Consider the following 20,059-nt stretch of genomic DNA (forward strand, 5'->3'; position numbering starts at 1 on the left):
TGACACCTACACCGAGTCCTACATCTCGACCATCGGTGTCGATTTTGTGCGTCATCCTCGCCCGACCCCTCCTGCCTAGGATATCACCTAACCCCTGTCTCAGAAAATCCGAACAATAGAGCTCGACGGCAAGACGGTCAAGCTGCAGATTGTACGTGGCATCTAGCGCGCACGCTCAAACCTTGTTTTTCGATCAACCAGCTAACATAGCCACTTCAAGTGGGATACTGCCGGCCAAGAGCGATTCCGAACCATCACCTCCTCCTACTACCGTGGCGCCCACGGCATCTGCGTCGTCTACGATGTCACCGACATGGACTCGTTCAACAACGTCAAGCAATGGCTCCAGGAGATTGACCGATACGCCACCGAGGGCGTCAACAAGCTGCTGGTCGGCAACAAGAGCGATATGTCGGACAAGAAGGTTGTCGAGTACAGCGTGGCCAAGGTAAGTTGATCTGCACCTGGAATCTCGTAGCCTAGCCGGCCACGGTCACATGCACTTTTGCGCCTGAGCGCCCAAGTGCCCCTGTCTCCAACAAGCCGCCCGCCAATCCCTGGGCTGCGATATCCACCTACTGTATGTATCATGGGCGACTAACCCCCTCTGTAGGAGTTCGCCGACAGCCTGGGCATCCCCTTCCTCGAGACCTCGGCCAAGAACGCCAGCAACGTCGAGCAGGCCTTCCTGACCATGGCCCGCCAGATCAAGGAGCGCATGGGCACCACGACGGCGAACAACACCAAACCCAGCGTGCAAGTCGGCCAGGGCCAGGGCGTCGGTAACTCCAACAACAACGGCTGCTGCTAAATGCCTTGATGCTCTCTTTTTTCTGGGGCGAAGCAGGATGACGGAGTACGGCCGGGACACAGGGCAACGCAATGCAATATGCTAGGGACATGACCGGATGGGTTGAATCACGATGTTTGCTTTTTCCCCCTTGCTCTCCCCCATTTCTGCGCACGCATAGACCAAATCATGATCACTTGGATCTCGCTCTTCATCCCCGCAAATCACGACATCCCCCAGCACCTAACCCCCTTTGGCATTTGGAAGAACGGTAAACCCTTTTGTTTTCCTCGGGGTCATGCCCGGGCCCTTTGATGACCTTTGAACGGATGGGGATCATGACGGAATGGGAGGAGCGCTATGAGGACCGGAGTCTGAGGGGGGAAACGACAAATATGACGGCAGATTTTCCAACGGCGGATGGCTTGGGGGGTTTTGCGCGTGCACGAGTGTTTTCTCTCTCTTTCTCTCTTCATGTTCTTGTTGTTCTCTATTTGCGAAACTCGAACATTGGGAGACACCTTTTGCCTCTGTCACCGAAGCTGTCCTCACCGTCGGGAGCCCTGTCCGTCCAGCTCATCCGTCTTCCCATTTCGGTTCTGCAAAACCCTTGAGCTGCCTTTCAGAAATCAACAGCCGTGAGGAGAAGGGAAAGAAGGGGGAGAAGCGCTGCGCTCCGTGCTTAATCGTGCTTTTGCTTTGGTTCTGATATCGATCGTTATGTGGTTTTTGCTTTTATTTCTTTTTCATCCTGGTTCGCCTTGCTGGTTCTTTTTCTGATCTGACTTGCCCCCGAGAATTCTTGTTATCCTTAGTGTATGCGAGAATGGAGTATTCTTAATAAAGGCGGAATATTCTCTTCTTTTAGACTTTGCTGTCCCAACAGCTCTGAGACTTCTCTGGTATGCAACTCCCAGGGATATGGGAGTGATGCCATCTTTGAGGTGTGTGTTGAATAGTGACTCTGACACCCACTTGCCTGCCTATATCTCATACGGTTATAGGAGTACACATCCCCATAAGGCTCAACCCATGCTGACATGGATAATCAGCTTGACTCCTTTAGAGCACATAGCTAGGTTTCAACACCCAGTCCTCGTTAAAATGTCCGCGTTGATCTGACACACATACCCCTGAATCCACAACTGTCGGTGAATGTTGACAGGGCCAAGCGAGGGACCTCCCGAGACTCATGCTCCATCCAAAATAGCAAAGGGGGCCTCCATGTCTAATCACGCACACCGAAACAGTGGAATTAACAACTAGGATTATTTTGATTCATAACGAATGTCTGCTTTTATCCTCCCTTGACTCATCCCGGGGTATTATAGAATCTCATTACAATCAACAAATGACGAAAAAGGAAATGCCACGACTGGGCAGTACAAAATATCGTAACGTCATGATGGCCACATCATCAAACCCAACATAGCCAGAATCATCCACATTCCCGAATGCTCATGCCAGACCAAGCATCTTCAGCGCCTTCCGACTGTTCCCTCTTCGCATATCCGGCTTCTTGGACAAGATAGGCATGATTCGTCGGTCTTCCTGATCCCAGTCGCTGTCGTCGAGGTACACGGTGAGAATCGACTGGGCATCGGAATTGGAGGGTTTCCGCCTCGATTTACCCCGGCTCAGCTTGCTCTTTACCGATTTTATCGTCTTGACCGTTTCGGCGATGGAAGGAGCCCGGCTAGATAGAGCAGACGACCCCGAAAGACCCGCTCCAAATCTGGCCGCAAGAGCTGGTGACATTGGTGGACTCTGTGGCCCTGATGACACCCGAGGGAAGGGCGAGAAGGTTCCTGTGAGAGATGGTGGCTTCGACTTCTTTGGCGATGGCTTCTTTGGGGCCTCCTCAGGAGTGTAGAATGATGAAACATCAGAAAGAATCTTCAAAACAGTAGAAATGAATGTTGCGATCTCTGCGTCGCTTGCGGTCGAGGTAAGTAGGAAGTTGGCCTTGGAGACTGTCACATCATAGCAAGGTCCAGATGTTGGCGAGAGGGACGTTCCAAAACGGCCGACGGGTCCCTGCTCCGGGCCGTTGATGGGTGTTGTCCCCCGCAGGTGAGTGAATGGAAGTGTTTCTTTGCTGTTGGCATCGACGATTTGTGCCACCTTCATCATATCGACACCAACAAGCTTCTGGAGAGCCAGCATGGTAGGGAGATGTTCCGGGGGGTACTCGAGAAGAAGGTACCGTACCTCCGTGTGCAAGGCGAGGTATGTCTCTAGGTGGGGAATGATGAGGGTGGCAAGAAGATAAGAATTGGCGAAAGGATTATCGTGTGTCTGGCTGGTCAGAGGCTGAGCAGTGTATGCTTGCATGGCAGTAGCGAGGAGATATCTATTGATTGTAAGTCTTCAACTTCCTTGAATTCGGGGCTGATGGCATACCTGAAATCGAGCCTTCCACTTCGGCTCATGCCACTGGGCTTGGTCCCCAGCTTCTCTAGTTGCCCCGTGATGGCTGAGGCATAGTTCTTCTTCACGCCGCGCTGAGCGCCGATGGCCAGAATCTGGTCCACCCGGCGATTGGTCCCACGAGTCCCATCTGAGTCTGTCTCTCGGAAAATGGGCCTCCAGAGCCCCTCTAGTTCTGGGAGGAGGGGGAACTGAAACTGACGGTAGCCCTGGGTCTCGGGAGGGAAATGATCCTTGAGAATGGAGCGCAGGGAGTTCTGGATGGTTACAGCTGTTTGCTGGCTGCTAATTCTGAACTCGTGAATCTTCTCATCTGCGTCCGAAACCAAGGGCGGAGGTGTTTGGGCAGGCGTAGGTGGTCGCTCGACTTGTACCTTGGGTACCGTTTGCCGTGGCTTCGCCTGAGGCCAGGTGGGTTGCACATAGGCAAACGGGTCGTACTCGTCTGTGTAACTGCTTCGAGCGACAACGGCGGGCTCGTGGTAATCGTCGTCTGTGCAGTCCAGATCCTTGATCGACTGAGATTCAGGCGTCCCTGGGACAGAGGCACTGACCTCGTCGGCCTCGGAAGCGGATGACGAGTGACACACGACAGGATAGTTGCCAGCTCTGAACCCACCAACAACAGACTCAAGAAGAGCGTCTGGCACCTCATCCCTGAAATGCACCACAAGATCCTCCAGGAATGGCAGAACAGGCTTGAAAGGCTCCTCTGGCTCCGGAATCTCCTCGGCATCGGTTCCTCTGTCGACGTATGATGCTCTTGCAGGTTTACGCTTCTTTTCCGAAGGGACCGGTGCAACCTTGACGGCTGGGCGGTTAGACCTAACGACAATAGTTCTAGGCCCCTCGATGTAACTGAGTCTGCTTGGCCGAGAGTCCTTTGCACTTGTAATGACCATGCAGGAATGTCGGCGAGCCTCAGAGGGTGTCTGTTGCTCGAGATCACGCTCAGACTCCCGTGCAAGCTCTGCTGCGTCGGCAGGAACACAAAGATCCCGGTACTTGGGAGTGGCGGGATAGATCCGGTCCAGAGACTTGACTCGTGTCAGTGTAGCTCTGCGGCCCGAAAGTCGCATGTCCAGCAATGAAGCCTCTCCATACACGACATTATCTGTGGAACGGATGCTGAACACGTCGGACCGTGGGGTGAAGACCTCGGGGCCGAGGGTTTGAGGGACGACCATAGGACCATAGGACTCTCCAATGCAACTTGGGGATCGCGGGAAAGAATTCCTGGGCGAAGGTGGCTGAAGATTGGTGAATCCAGGATAGAGAGGATCCGCGGGCTTGTCGTAATGTGTGACAGCAAATATGGAAGCCCGAGGAGAGTAGATCTCATCTGCGACCTCATCAATCACACTCTCAATCTCTTCCTGGTCCTGAGTGCCAAACACGAAGAAAGGTGCCGCATCTCCGAAGTTATCGGCGTATCCATACAGCGGCAGACTGTTGCTCCGAGGGCGTGTCACAGTCGTCAGATCAAGCTCGTTAGTTGGCTGAAGGCTGGCGGTCTGGCGGTCCAAGGCGTCGGCGGCTCGCATCGCCCGTGTTATGGGGTCCTCGAATTCCTCATCGAACTCTTGCTCGCCAAAATACTCGAATGTGTTTCGTCTTCGCCAGTCCCTAGCTGGGTTTTCCAGCCCAGCGACACCCTCCTTAACCAGATGGTTGAAGATGGACTCGGCGCGGTTGTAGTCGCCATCTGTTTCATTCTCCATGATGGCTTTGATGCAGAGAGTTTGTGCGCCTGGAGTGCCGCCGCTCATGAAGACGAGTCGCTTGCTGTTAGATGTTGACCCTTGGAGGAAGTTTCGAGCAACTTCATGCCGAGCAGCGACGGCTTCATGTATGCTTTTGACATAGATGCGAGCATCGAATCTGTCATCCATGCCTTCGTTTGAGACATAGCTCTGAATGTTTGGGAGAATGAGAATTTGGGGCGATGTCGGGAGGAGTCTCAGTTGTGTTGATATAGTTTCGGCATGGCCTTCAAAGGCGACAATGCTTCCGAGAAGCTGCTTATCGGTAGTCATTGTGGATAAGGCGCCACTGTCCTGGACGATCTGTTGGCAGAAAATGGAATGGAAATGCGCGAGGCAGGCGTAAAGTAAGGGATCGAGCTCAAAGGAATGCTGAAGGCGAGATCAAGGGTGAAGAAAGGGAGCGCGACCAAGAAACTTTAGGCATGAAGCATTCTCGATGTCTGTAAGAAACGCTGGTAGATGATGATTAGAACCACTGAGCTGAGATCGGAATGGCCGAAGGGAGTCTCACAAAATGAATGTTTGAGAGTTAAAGAGGGAGAGTGTGAAACAAGAAACAATCGATATGCGGAATTGAAATTTGGAAGATCACCTCGAGGGATGTAGAGTGAGAGAGGGAAGGAGCAGGAACGGGAACCGAGTGGCAGCTACGAGGCAGGTGTCATCGATATGAGGAAAGAAGGAAAGAGCGGCTGATAGGTAGATGTAGTATAAGATGGAAGGAGCCAGGAAGCCCGGGAGATCTACCAGTGTCTCTTTCCACCCTCAGCCGACGGCGTTTCCACTGTTCTCCTCTTACATTGGATCCCAGCATCCCATCCCATCCCAGGCTCTCAGCGCAGGATCCATTGTCAAACCCTGCAACAAACGGGCTACTGCAGCGAGACGCAAGCCACTCTAGGGGGTTTTCCCAGATCTGTTCGTCCCCACGGCCCTGACGAACGGAGCCATGGAGGAGGCATTGGCTACGGGGATGCCACAGCCAAGCAGCTAATTGCTGCGGAGCTGCTTTTTTGCTTCCCTTGCACTCCTTGGGAGAGAAACCAATGCCGGCATGCAGGCAAAGCTCAGACTCCCCATCCCGGCCGGCTGGGTTATCTGCGCTGGATGAGTGGCTCGCGTCTTGGGGCTGGCTATCGGGCACCGGCAGTAGGCTGTGGACACTGCGAGCGCCTCACAGCAACCAGCTGCACCAAGCGAGCAATGAGAGCACAAAACTCCGATTGCAGTGGATAGCAAGGCAGGGTCTTGCATGCAACCTGGGCACAGACGGCGTTTGCACCACCCACAAACGATTGAGAGCATCCACGATACAACCCACGGCTCGGTTCCACAACGCAGGGGTTTGTGCCAAGGAGACGTATCCGCGGCCCAGGATTCAGGAGCACAGGGTTGAGCTGGGGCGAGGATGAGAAACCATCTCTCCACGATGTTAGCTCCTGGTACCAGGTATGCACGATTGCATTATTGACACCAATTCCAGAGGGATGCAGAAACTGACTGACTTTGGTGTAAGCAGGGAGAATTGTCTCCAGACCCCTCGCTTTGACAACTCACAAGACAGCGACCCGGATGCTGGATTTGACATCCATGTAGAGATCGATTCCAAGATGGAGCCCAGTGACCTGAACGAGTATCAAAATGGAAACAAGAAACATGGCAACTAGAAACCGCTTCGTCGCACGTTGGAGGAGACACTATGCTCGTGCACCAGACTGCACCGTGCGGTCGTCGAGTCTGTTCACATTATCCACGTCTCCGTCATCAGCCAGGGTCTCCCTTCAATCACAAATACTCCGATGGCATTCGGCGCACATTGATTGTTCTCGAATGCGGCTACACACAAAAACCTCCGTCCAGGGTCTGGAAATTGCCGTCTCGAGGCCCCGGATCGATTGTCGTACCGTAATTGGGATGGGATGCTATGTTTGTCACTTCCTCAAATCACTCAGGGGCGCCCGATTCGAGGCCAAGCTAAAGAGGAAAAAGGAAGCACACGACGGGCTTTGGTGACATCTCCACTATCCCCGTCGATGGGTCTAGTGCCATCAATTCAAACCCCCAGCTTGGGGAATTAGGGTATCGCGGCAGCTGGACGGGCTCAGTCGGCCAATCACCCTTGACTCTCCACGTCACTGCCAGGGTCCCGATGTGAAGCTTTCCCGCGGTCTCGATTTCCATCTCGGTCCCAGTCCCCAAATCGTCATGTTGCCGGCATAGTGTTCAACCAGCGGTTGCAGCCCCGGCTCCAATGCCGATCAACATTCAAAACGGGGTCGATTCGGCTTCGGACTCGGGAGACCTGGCATCGACATTTGTTGCTCTGTATTGTTTGGCGCCACCAGCGTGGTCGCCGTGTACAAAGCCTGGTGCTGCAGCCTCTGCATCGTGGTGGGCTTGAGACTGGCCGAAGCCAAACCCTTCAAGCCTCGTGGCAGTTGGTTCATCGGTCTCGAACTGTCTCGCGTACAACCTTAGCTGTGTTTCACACAGGAGGCTATTCCAAGACCTCTTCGCCTCGCTCGGCGCGGCTGTTTTCCTCTCCACTGGTCACTGTTTGCTAGTGCCTTCAGATCCTGGCTGCGAGAAAAAGAAACGACGGAGTCAGATTAGGCCCATGAGCTGGGATCTCCTTGTCTTGTCACAGCCTGCTCACAGGTCAGAGGCTGGAGGCCTTGCTGGTGTCTCCACCACTGACCAATTTGGCTTTCATGCTCCAGGTGCAAGCCAAGATAATCATCACTCCAACAGAACCAGTGGGCTGTTTGCTCCCTTGCGACACCGGACAGTTTGGAAATGTCTGACAGAGAATGTACGGAGCATGTTTCTCCAAAGGAGGGGATTACTCTTCAACAATGCAAACGGTGAGACAGGACGGCTCACTGCGTCTTGGTTCTCTGCACAGGCTAGCTGCTGCAAACTCTTGCTGCATCAGTGATGCAATTGAATCCACAACAGCGCAACGACATTGTCTGGAGCAACTGCTTCTTGTGTTCCGGTTCATGGGCCAAGACCTGCACGTCTTGCCGGATCGAACCTGGCCGGTTGCCAATGAACCCGGCCGCGCTGGCTGGGTTCGTAATGCCTGGGTTTCGATGTCGGTTATTTTACTTGCCAGGGGTTGAGATGATGATCTTGGGACTGGATTAGTGATCGCCTACTCCATTCATAGGATTGCTTTACCCAGTGTTTTATCAAACTCGATGACTCCTCAGTGAGGGCCATTTTGTGCTGATTTGTGCACACCATCTTCCTGTTCCTCCGCCGCTTGTCACGTCTCATTATCGCCATAAAGATCCGTCTGCAGGAACGAGCCGTCACCGGGAAACTAAAAGACAGCTATGGTCATTAAACCCGCATTGTGGACTGGGAAACACCCAGTTGACAATTCAGTTGACAGGGGACAAGCCTCGGGATGGGTCGATCCAGACCCGGTGATTTGGGCGGACAGTAACATCTCGCAGAAACCCCCATCCGATAGGCGAACTGAGATGACAGCGTAGCATTGAGACAACAAGGGAAAATTAATGCTACGCCAAACAAACCTTATTGAAAGAAAGCAGGACGACGACGACCGTGTCCATTCCCTCAGCTACCGACAGCTGTTTGCCTTAAACACGAGGAGACTTCGTGATGCGAGGCACAGCCGCACGGGGAATTGCAGCAACTACGGTTTGATTGCTGTGCAACGATGAGCAGGATCTAGATGGCTGAGCTGAGTCCAACCTGTGGCAGGCATTCGGCTGCTTGCATTAGTTGTACAACTCCAGCCACGCAGCCGTACTGTATCAATACTGAACGCTCAGTATACCAGCATTCGTTTCACGAAGGCCATACGAAGCCCAACTCCATCGCGAGCAATCTCAGCTCACAGGACAAGCAATCTTACCCTCGGCCCCCATTCTAATGACAGATTTTGACAGTGCCGACGGGCAGCCCTAATCCTGGCGACCTCAAGTCTCAGGGCGACACATCAGCAAAAAAGCAATTTCAAGCAAAAGCAAAGGCTCTGCAAGCCGCCTTCTTTACTCCGCACTGGGCATCAAACCAAACGCAGACAACGCTGAAGGATGTGTGTTTGGCCCGTCTTGTTGGCGATCACCGATGTTGTCACTTGTGATAGCCCCCACGCTCCAATCAATGGTCTCGCTCCAATCGACGGTCTAGGGCTGAGCATCTGGGGACAGTGTTGCTTTCTTTTTTCTGTTGACCGGGTCTTCAAGATTAGCTTCCGAAGAATCACGGCCTGACGCGGGACGGGATCATGAAAAGCACTTTGAGGGGGCAACAGTCTTTTCCTGGTGGAGATCGACGTCGATATGTCTTGGATGATTGGGCCCCAGAGCGTGAAGACGGCGACCGCGTGGAAAACACGATGTAGAGAAAATAGAGAAGCATGGCCAACGGCGCAATGATTCAGTTGTTGGCCGCACTCCCGTCGGTCTGGAAGAGACGGCGCTTTCAGGGGAACCGAGACATGTTTCATGGCTGTGTGCTCCCGCGGTACGATTTGAGACAACGGTGGTGATACGATGCGAGGAGATGAGTTTGTCGGCGCATAGTTGCGCAGACAAGCTCGAGCTGAAGCTGTGTGATACATGAACAGACGTCCATGAGCGAAGTATTCAGGGGCGGGAGGGACTACGAGCAACGAAAAGGGAGAACGATGCAGTCTCGGGTTGCCATGACGGCCGCATGGCCTTTTTTTGTTTGGTTATTTTGTTGGGGGGGATCTAGTCATCCATGAGCTCTGCCAGCTCAGCCTCCTCCTCGGCAGTCAGCATGCCGTCGCCTTTCTGCTCCTCCTTTTGAGGCTCGGCGGCCTTTTGGATCTTGACAACAACTTCGTCAAGCTCGGTCTTGGCGAGAGGCCAGGTACGAATGGTGCCGTCGATGCCAACACTGCAGACCTTACGAGGAGTTCCCTCTGAATCCCGCAGCATGACCAAGTCGGTAATCTCTTCATAATGGCCGACCAGTGCACAGTACAGCTTGCCAGATGAGCGATCCCAGACCTTGACGTCCTCATCACGGCCGGCTGTGATGACCCACTGGTCTGTCACAAGGACGGCACGCACGTAATCTCCGTGAGCAAAAGAGTCGTCGGCGACAAAGTTCCTGGAACGAGCAAGGCATTTTGCTGTTCCATCGGCGCTGGCAGTCCATAGGTCGGCATCTTCGTTGGCTTCGTCATAAACAAGCCGGTATACACTGGTCTCGTGCTCTTGAATAGTGAGTCTCTCGGCGTCAGGGCGACCGGGAAACGATTCGGGTAGTTGTTCGTAGCTGTCCAGGGTGATCTTCCAGCGCCGGATGTTGGGGTCACTGCTCGCACTGGCAAATACAGCTGATCCGTGGCTGCTGAGAACAGGGTCAACGGCAAGATGCTGGACGGCGAGCATTGTCGTCGTGGGGTCTTGCAGGGTGTGCAGCCGTCGGCCTGTGTCGACGTCCCAGACGAGGATCTTCTTATCGGCACCTCCGCTGATGAGGAGATGTTTGCCTCCGATGGTGGCACAAGTTACAGCCTTGACAAAGTCGGTATGGCCGCTGAATTTGCGGCCAGGCTTGGAGGTCTCGATGTCCCAGGACCAGATATCCTTGTCCCATGAGCCAGCAAACACCGTCTTGCCACCCTGGCCTCCTGTTGCGAGACAGGTTACAGGGGCTCTGGGGCCACGGTATATGGTTTTCGTCTCAGAGGTCTAGATGCGTTAGCGAGAGATCGTTTAAGTGATGTTTGCTTCCAGATTCTGTACCTCAAGGTTGATGCGGCGGACAAAGCCAGCAGACTCGGCGATGAAGACGGAAGTGAGAGGAGAGGCAGGGTCTGGGACGGCGGCAAGGATCTTGGACTTCATAGAAATAGGGTCGCCATTCTTGTTCCCCGACTTGGCAGCCTTTCGCTGACGCTGGGCGTGTGAGGCACTGTATGGTGGATGAGCCTGGGATCGTTCAGGCTCAAGATGGTGGCGTACCTACTCTGTCTCGAAGAAGTGATCGGGGTCTGCGGATTGCATTTTTCGTGGACTTTTAGTTTCCCCTTGAGATATATGATGGTTTTATATGAGTTGAATGAATATTTCGTTCTTTGGATGTATCTCACGATATATCTCGGGTCTTGACTTGGGCGGTGATGATTTCGAGGTCTTAGTAACCACACGTTAACTTTTTGTGGAGCCTCCCTCCTTCTCGTTGCTTCCCCTGTAACGGGCAACGAATCGCGGGGTCCTTCCGCGACTTTAATTGCGACGCGCTCAGACGCGTCTCCCCAAGAAATGCAAGAAATGTCCCACACCAACCATCGTCGCCCCTTGAGCTTCGACTTCCATGCTCCTCAGATCAGATCGTGATCATCGACAAACATCACGATAACGACGATGGATTCAACAATCGCCCCCAAACCTCGGCCTCGGCCCGCTCATACTCAAGGTATCACTCGATGCGCGTATACTCCTGACGGTAGTCGTCTCGTCACGGTCGGCTCCAACAATACCATCCGCCTTTACAAGACGGGCTCAGATGGAGAACCCGTCAATGTCGACGATTGTCCGGAACAGAACTTGGCTGTCGCTGTTGGCGATACTTTCTTCGTCGTCGGTTCAGAAGATGGCACTGTCAGTCTGTACTCGCTCGACACGGGCTCCTACGAGCGCTTCCTCGTCCGCACTTCGATGCCCATCCGCGACGTTGCCTTGACTCCTGACCATCAATGGTGCGCCGTTGCGAGCGACGAGTTGACCGTCAAGATTGTGAACACAAAGGACATTACTCAGGTCAAGCACCTGCGCGAGCATGGTCGGGCTGTGCGGCACGTTAGCTTCGACCCTCACGGACGGTTGGTTGCGCTGTCGGGCACGGATGGCATCGTCTACGTCTACTCTCTTACGGCCGAGGAACCCGAGCTCATCCGAAAGGTGGACGGTATCATTGCTTCGCTGGATGGGGATAGCGAGGCTTCTACGCAAGTCGCCTGGCATCCGGATGGTCGGGCGTTTGCCGTGCCAACCCCGGTGAAGGATATCCAGATCATCTCCAAGAACGACTGGGAGAAGCAACGGACATTCGCCAATGGACATTTGGCCGATATCACAGCGCTCGCATGGTCGCCTAATGGCTCTATGCTGGCGTCAGCGAGCAAAGATGGAAAGCTGTTGATCTGGGAGACCAAGACACAGGGCGTGATTGCACGATACGACTACTCCAATGTCATTGACCTTGCGTGGCATCCGACCAAGAACCTCATCTCGTTTACGACGACAGATGGCGAGGTGTATATCTACCCCGACTTCCTAACAGACCAGTTTTCGCCTCTACTCAAGCTCGACACACAACCCGCACCCTTCATCCACGACCCCCTGGCCGAGATCTCTGCAAACCGACGCCCTCCTCCTCCCAATGGTCACAAGCACCAGGGGCTCCCTTCACGGCCTCGGCGAGACTCTCTAGGGAGCCTTGATTCATTCCTCGATGGCCCTGATGGATACGATGACGACTTTGTGGTCGACGACGATGGTGCTGGATACACTGCGGGAGTCGGTCACAAGCGAGGCCGAGACGACGATGAAGCCTTTGGCCTCTCAAATAAGCGTCGACATATGTTGGAGCCTCAATATCACGAGGCTTTCCAGCCTGGTGCAACTCCATGGCGAGGCAACCGCAAGTATCTCTGCCTCAACCTCATCGGCTTTGTCTGGACTGTTGATCAAGACTCGCATCATACCGTCACGGTCGAGTTCTACGACCACGAATTCCACCGAGACTTTCACTTCACCGACACATTCCTTTATGACAAGGCGTGCCTCACTGAACATGGCACCCTCTTCTCCTGCCCACCCAAGGATGACGCCCCTGCGACCATCTTTTACCGTCCCCACGAGACATGGACTCAGCGCTCCGACTGGCGCACCGAACTGCCCCAAGGTGAGGCTGTGACAGCAATGTCCTTGAGCGAGTCTTTCATCACCGTCACTACAAGCGCAAACTATGTACGCGTCTTCACCCTCTTCGGTATGCCATACCGTGTATACCGACCCAAGAGCACACCCATGGTGACGTGTGCCAGCTGGAGAGACTACGTCTTGACTATGGGCAACGGTCCCATGGGTGCGGATGGAAACACTCGCCTCTTGTACACAATTGAGAACGTCAAGCGGGATGAAATCTGCCAAAACGAAGATACAGTGGCTCTACCTGAGGGTGCGACACTCAAGAGTGTCTTCTTTTCGGACAGCGGTGTAAGTTCTTTCATCCATCTGTCATTTTACGAAGACGACTAACTAGGTTCCAGGATCCCTGTATCTACGATTCAACTGGAACTCTCCTCACACTGCTACACTGGAGACAGCCCTCGAGAGCATGCTGGGTTCCTCTCCTCGACACCAAGCTCCTCGCTCGACTGGCATCTGGCCGCAAGAACGAGACATATTTCCCCATTGCTGTGGCAGACAACAAGTTCCACTGTATCATCCTCAAGGGCGGGGACCAATACCCCTACTTCCCCCGTCCCCTCCTGTCCGAGTTTGACTTTTCCATCCCCATTGCTTCAGCGCCCAAGCCTCCCAAGCGTCAGACCCGCGAGGGCGATGAGGACCTCACGATGGGTGATGATGACGCGGAGAAGAACAAGGATGGTGAGGATGATGACGATTCGTCAGAGACCCGCAAGCTTGAGCAGCAGTTCATGCTCCACGGCGTCCAGGCTGCTCAGCTTCGTGACCTCGTGGAATCCACGTCTGGCAGTCACACGCAGCGCTCGCAACTCTCGCGGCTCGAGCTCGAGATTGACAAGACGCTATTGCAGCTCCTAGCAGTTGAGTGCCGTGAGGGCGAGGATAGGGGTATGCGTGCCCTTGAGATGGTCCAGCTGATGCGTGACCGCACCGGACGCATGATGGAAGCCGCTGGCAAGGTCGCCGAGCGGTATGGAAGGACCATCCTGGGCGAGAAGATTAGGGAGTTGGGTGAGAAGAGGGTTGGTGGGTTTGACGATGACGATTTCTAAGAGTTGAAGTTCATGGATGGGATAATATGTTATAGAATAGGAGGAGTGTGGTATCCTCGGCCATTTGTATGATGATTATACGGCAATAATGAATACTGGAAGCATATAAACTCGCTGGTCTATGGCCATGTTCAGAACTAGGAGCTTTGGTCCGGTGTGGTGATATCTTTCCCTCGTCATCTGTCTCATTCGAGTTGGCATCCATGCTCCCCATTTTCAGAGCAACAGTTTCTTGCCATGGGACGGACTTTCAGTTCACAACTGACACGGCCCTTTGCGTATTCAATAATCAATCTCGTCATGAGCAAGAGGAAGACAACCAACGCGTTACCACAGCCCACACCACTGTCGTTCAGTCAGCGCCCATACCTGCGGCAAAAGGAATTCCTTCGTAGATAACTCGGTCAATGTCGGATCTTCATTTTCAGCCACACAGATATACCGAAGGGACATGTCAGATCATGCTTCAGGGTAGCTAGCCTGGTGATGAGATCTGATGTTGAGAGCCACCCCGGTCTTGTTGAACCTGTAGTACTGGTGCGCTTAAGCTCCGATTATCGTAGTATTCTGATGTTGTTGGCCGTCATGAAGCTGAAAGCCATCCCAGGGTTTCTGACTCGTATGTTGTTGTGTGGCTGAACATCCTTTCTCACCTGCACCCCGAGTTCAGCAACCTGCAGAAGCAAGTAACTCGCTTGGACACTTGCCCAGAAATAGCCCCCCCGGCATTTACTTCTTAGCAGCGAGAAGCATTGCCCATGTATACAAATTTGCCACTCGGCTCCGGCTCTTGACTTGTTGAACCCCCAACCTCACCGTAGGCATCCAAGTATCAACCACATGTCCACCAACCAAGACCGTTCATTCAGTCCGGCCGGCCGGCACCAACACACACAACAACAATGTAGTTGCTCGACACCGCTTCTTTAACATCAGCCACCAGACAAGAAGCCGACACCGGGTGTGCGTGTTCATCGCCAGGATCGGTCCCCTTAGCCCATCAACACCACGTTGCTTGGCGGAGTGGCCGCCATGTGTCTACCACGAGGCCGTTACAGTTTAACGTCCCTGACCGTACCCACGATGTGCAACTGACAAATGCCACGCTCGGACAACTGCCGTTGACACAACCGTCACCCGCAAGAGTTGTGTATACGTACACACGAAACTCTTGTCCAAGTCTGGCTGAAGGCAAGGATCAATTTCAATCCTTGTACTAAAAGTGACAACAATCGGCCGGGCCGACAGGGGGAAAGAACAAGATAAGAAGAAGAAAAAAAGGGATTTGGCACTTGTCAAACCCTTCCCTTCCACCCCCAACCAATCTATAGAGTAACATCGTCCGCGTGGGAGAGTCCGAGGATGATTTTCAGGGCCCCCGGAGAGATCAACATTGTCCTCGGACATTGCAGCGGATACCACGGCCGAAAATAAAATCAATTAAAAAAAAAAAACTGCCGAGGATTTGGAAAGATACAGGCTAATTTGCCCAGAAAGGAGTCCATCTTTTTTGGTCATGGACGCGAAAGCCGAACATCCGGCCGTCAAAATGTGAGATATCAAAAGTCGTCGGCCGAAGGCGTGCGTGCTACATGCTGCTACAGTACCGATGGCGAGGGCCCAGATCGGAGGACGAGCCAAATCGGTCGTAAGCTCTATCCGCGACTTAACACGGCGTGGCTCAGGTACCTGGGCCGTGGCACGATTCATGTGCCGCAACCAAGTACCGCCCCGGGACAACCGATAGCAGGTAACTCGAGGGTTCTCGAACGCTTCGACGGCTGATCTAGACAACCACAGAGCCTGTTAGCGCTCACGCACCACCAGCTGTCATGCATGCTCCTTTCCCTTTCCCACGAGGCCGTGCCATGGCCTCGGAATTGGGCTTGGGAGGCCATCTCATGCATCCCTGTTTCAGGCCCTCACCCTTTCATGATGGGATGGGATGGCCTGGCCAAATCATCATGAGGCCGCACAGGCGTGCACCGGTTTCGAGTAGGACGCCGTTGTGCGTATGAGCTCGGAAACCGGCCACGAGAAGAGGTCAAAGAGGACAACAAAGAAGCAATATATCCTCCTGCGTAGCGCGTTAAGCGTTGTCTTGAGTTGAGACCAAGCCAAGGGGAAACCCGATGCGCTAGTCGAAACCCGACACGTTGGGATCTCGCATCGAGACGCGGGACGATCTGATGTGGCGGTGCAAGCTTGGGAAAAAAGTATCTTCCCTTCTTGTCGACTTGCTTTTTTGTCTCGAGGCGAGGGATGCAATCAGCAGGGGGGATCAGGGCTGAAACATGGGTTGTCGTGTGAGATCAGCAATTCAGGAGTGACTGAGCACGCCTCGAGAAACTTGGGTATCACATGCCTTGTTCCATGCAGGAACAACATGTCCAACGAACCAGTACACGATATGATGAGCTGTACAACTTAAAACGGTGCCTGGATGGTAGGTCTCGACTCATGTCTCTCAGCTAGCTGTATCAAGGGAGTGTTGCGAGCGAGCGAGCGAGCGAATGAGTCGAGTTGCAGTTCAGCCTGCATCATAGTTTAGCCTGAGCTGAGAAAATCAGTACTGATTGTCCTCACCGAAACGTCTCTGCTTCTTGGCTGAACCAATGGAGAAACTGAAAAGGGATACCCATAGGGCTCAATATTGAGTTCAGTCGTCAGTCAGACTAGAAATTCCCAAAGGAGCAATTCTCCTGCTTACCGCGTTCCTCTGCCTTTGCCCAAGGGGCATGTAACCCAGTGTAGTTTGAGAGCAACGTCGGCCCGAGGCCTTGGCACCCTCGTCTGTCTGTTGGTCTCTTCCTAGTCGCTGTTGGTTGAAAGTTTGTGGCGGCTGGCGTCAAATCTTAACTTGGGAAAAATCCTCGTTGCAGCGAATGATTTGCCAGCCACATTGACCTGGGGTTCGGAGATGTGGGCATCTCTAGGTGTCATGGATTGTCGTGTCGTGGTGCCTGGCTTGGCCGTCCATCCATCCATCGAGGCCTTTGCCAAGGGCTTGCATTCGGGGATTCAACACGTGTTGCTTTTTTGCTTTGCTCAGGAGAGTGTTGATCGGGTTGCTGATTTCGTGTTGGGCCACGATACTACATCATGTATGTACTGTATGCATCAAGGACAGGGGCCGTTGCTGAACCCAACTCTGAGGCCAATCCACGAATCCAACAACGTGGTTCGGGAGCATCTCAACTTTACCTCCCTAGTCTAGGCCGGGGAGGCGCTCTGGTTGGCTGGCTGCGGAAATGCATCTCATTCCCAATTGACACAACTCCCATGTCCGCGGAGCCGGGGATGCCTTCAGCAGACATGGATGCACTGTATCCGTACTCTGTAGAGATGGGTGACTAGAATGGTGATCCGGGCCTCTTCTTTCTCGTACTGATAACACGTTGTCGGATTTGAGCGATAGGAGAGCTGAGCTGAGCTGTGAAGATCCATGGCACTACGTACGTCAAGAACCCCCCTAAGAGAAGGGCCGAGGAATGACATCGTAGCTTAGGAGGAGCCGGTGCTGGTCTATCGTGGACGACTTCGACCGGTTCATGAGATCTTCCACACAATTGCCGGCTGCGGTTAACGTCCCGTCTGTCCGTCTGCCCGTCAAGGCTGAGCCGTCGTCATGATGGAGTTGCCGTCTCTTGTCTCTCTCGCTGACGCCGGAGCTAACCGTGCACATGGAGGACCGGGCACCCGGGGCCGCTGGGTACTGTAAACCCGTGGGTCTGTGACGGGTTTACCTTTGAAACCTTGCTGCGACCTGAGCTGATTGCAGTCTTTAGGTTAGAACGAGTCATCATCATGGCTCCTCGGGCGTCAGCCCCGTCACATAGCCTCTCATGCTGGTCGACAACATTGCCATGTGTTGGTTGGGGAAAGCAGATGCTGGCTGGGTTGGCACGGAGGAGGACCCGTCGACGACACCCGTCCTCGGTGGGTATCCGGCGGAACGCGGGCGTCTTGGCATGACACCAGGCTCCGTCCTGGTGTTCGAACCATCAAAGCCTCGATCGTTTCTATTGAAGTGAAGAAGTCGATCAAGCTCGAACTCCTCGGAGATATGGTACTGGCAAACTTGGAACTCCATTCTGACCAAAGCCCTTGAAACACGGAGACTCATGTAATCTCAACCTCGAGAGAGCAATGGCAGATAGTCAAACTCACCAGTGCAAGCCCGGCCTCGACAAATTCTCAGAAGCAAAACAAGCCCGCCGTGTGGACCAACAGTTGGCACCAAGGACATTTGAGGCCCCCCTCTAAGGATGTTCAGGTTAAAGCCGTCCAGAGCTAGGGTCCCACGCTGTGGCGAACGGTAGGTCTCTGAAGCCGTTGACATGTGCGTCGTCGCAAGTTGAGAGTGCTTTGATGCTCTTGGGGTTCCCGCTTGGATCCCCTCCCCTGCCTCAGGTTCATCTCTTAGCATTAGCCTCAACTAGGGGAAGCTGCCGGAGCTGCAGCCACAGGGCCAGTCGTCACGGCGAGCGGGACGCCAGTGACAAGGAGGGAAAAATGAGATCCACGACCACCGTCAAAGTGGCTGGCGGATCGCCATGACCACGGCAAGCCACCTGCAGGCCGAATTCTGTCTCTTGGGACCGGCATTTGAGTCTTGCTTGGCTCGATATCCACTTGGTCGTTCTTGTGCTGCTGCGAATACGACGTAAGTGGATTGGGGGCACGAGACTGCTTGGACTGGTCAACTCTTGGTCGCAGAGTGTTCCGTAGGTAGTCAAGACGCTCCTCTGTGGGACAGCAAAACCCGGGGTCTGGTTGTGTTGTTGACAGCTTCAGAAACAAAGCCAGGCTCTATGAAACGATTGACTCGGTTGAGATTAGTTAGAGGAACTTTAGGTGGAAGGTACGACGGGAAGAGCACGGGGCACGGAACACGGGACACGGAGCGCGAGCCGGAGCACGGGCAGGAAGGAGCACGGGGCACGGAGCAGTCCTGCGTCGTGGGCTTTTTGGGGGCACAGGCGTCGGCACAGGCGTACCTGCCCAGCTAGGAAAGCACTGACTGCTCCGTAGGGCAGGTACGCTGAGATCAGAGTGCGTCTTGCGTCTTCCCCTCACCTGCCCTGCCTCGGGGCCGAAGAAAACTGGAAGGAGCGAAAAAGTGAGGCTGTCCCCGTGATCGTCGCTCAGGAGAGCTGTGTCCCTGCGTCAAATCGCTGCACACCTTAATTGTGAGGGTCGCTCAGCATGCACAACGTTGAGCGGCACGAACCCCTTTCATTTGCTCAAAAAATCATCAAGACAAACCCTCTCGCTGCGATTTGCGGAAAGGACCCGGCTAGCACCACCAGCTCGACAAGGGTCGGGAGCCAGGGTCACTGGACAGGGATGATCGGTCGCCCAGTCCAGGGTTTTCGGGGGGTGCGTGGAGGTCGATTCAGATCCATCCGCCCATCCGCGCAGGTGCTAAAGCACCATCTTGTCGATTCACCATCTCGCGATCCTTGAGCCCCAGACTTTTCTTGCCAGGCGAACTGTAGGTAATTATCTATCCCAGGTGCTGCAACCTCATGTTGCAACAGCGGGCGGAGCCTTGACAAGGCCGCGGCCGGGAGCTGGAGGGTCCGAGCCAAGGTTTACACTCTTACTTTTGGATTGCGGTCTGGTGTACACAATCTTTTATGCTTGTGGTATGTTGTCCGTTGGCTGTCTACCTATCATTTGCACCCTTTGATGTGTCGTGATGTTCTGTGCTGATTCTAGCGCCTAGGTACCGTCATGTCATCCCTGACAACCATGATGAAGAGACTTTCACCATCAGCGGAAATCCTTTTCCGCAACAGTGATTCGCCCTAGGACCCGATAATATGCAGCGACGTTGGACGTTCTTTCGACACTTGCTTCAACAGGGAAAAATCATCAATTTCTGATGAGACTACTGTACCGGACCCCAGCCACGCCTAGGACATTTCTACAATGGATGACCACCACGCCCACCACACCTGAGCAGAAAGTGGTCTAGGCCGCCATTGCCCGCTGGAGGTGTCTTCTTGATCCTTCCATGGGACCCCCTCGGGAGACATCGAGGCTGGACGCCACGCATTGCAG

At 53.9% G+C, this 20,059-nt stretch overlaps 3 protein-coding genes across 3 annotated transcripts; 1 reads left to right on the forward strand and 2 right to left on the reverse strand.

Annotated features, from left to right (window-relative positions):
* Positions 1 to 2,248: 2,248 nt before the first annotated feature.
* MRS44_007327 (uncharacterized protein) lies at positions 2,249 to 5,256 on the reverse strand (the record flags this gene model as incomplete). Its single annotated transcript, XM_046271237.2, has 2 exons — positions 2,249 to 3,143; positions 3,194 to 5,256. 2 exons carry the CDS (start codon positions 5,254 to 5,256, stop codon positions 2,249 to 2,251), a joined length of 2,958 nt encoding a protein of 985 aa, XP_046129140.2.
* A 4,463-nt stretch (positions 5,257 to 9,719) lies between these two features.
* On the reverse strand, positions 9,720 to 11,006 carry MRS44_007328 (uncharacterized protein; the record flags this gene model as incomplete). Its single annotated transcript, XM_065620490.1, has 3 exons — positions 9,720 to 10,691; positions 10,746 to 10,914; positions 10,969 to 11,006. The coding sequence occupies 3 exons, from the start codon at positions 11,004 to 11,006 to the stop codon at positions 9,720 to 9,722; spliced, it is 1,179 nt and encodes a 392-aa protein (XP_065476562.1).
* Positions 11,007 to 11,366: 360 nt separating this feature from the next.
* On the forward strand, positions 11,367 to 13,990 carry MRS44_007329 (uncharacterized protein; the record flags this gene model as incomplete). Its single annotated transcript, XM_046272925.2, has 2 exons — positions 11,367 to 13,223; positions 13,277 to 13,990. 2 exons carry the CDS (start codon positions 11,367 to 11,369, stop codon positions 13,988 to 13,990), a joined length of 2,571 nt encoding a protein of 856 aa, XP_046129137.2.
* Positions 13,991 to 20,059: the final 6,069 nt, after the last annotated feature.

This window comes from Fusarium solani (genome assembly GCF_023522795.1).
Source record: "Fusarium solani strain SB1 chromosome Unknown bctg00000004, whole genome shotgun sequence".
Classification (NCBI taxonomy): Eukaryota; Fungi; Ascomycota; class Sordariomycetes; order Hypocreales; family Nectriaceae; genus Fusarium; species Fusarium solani.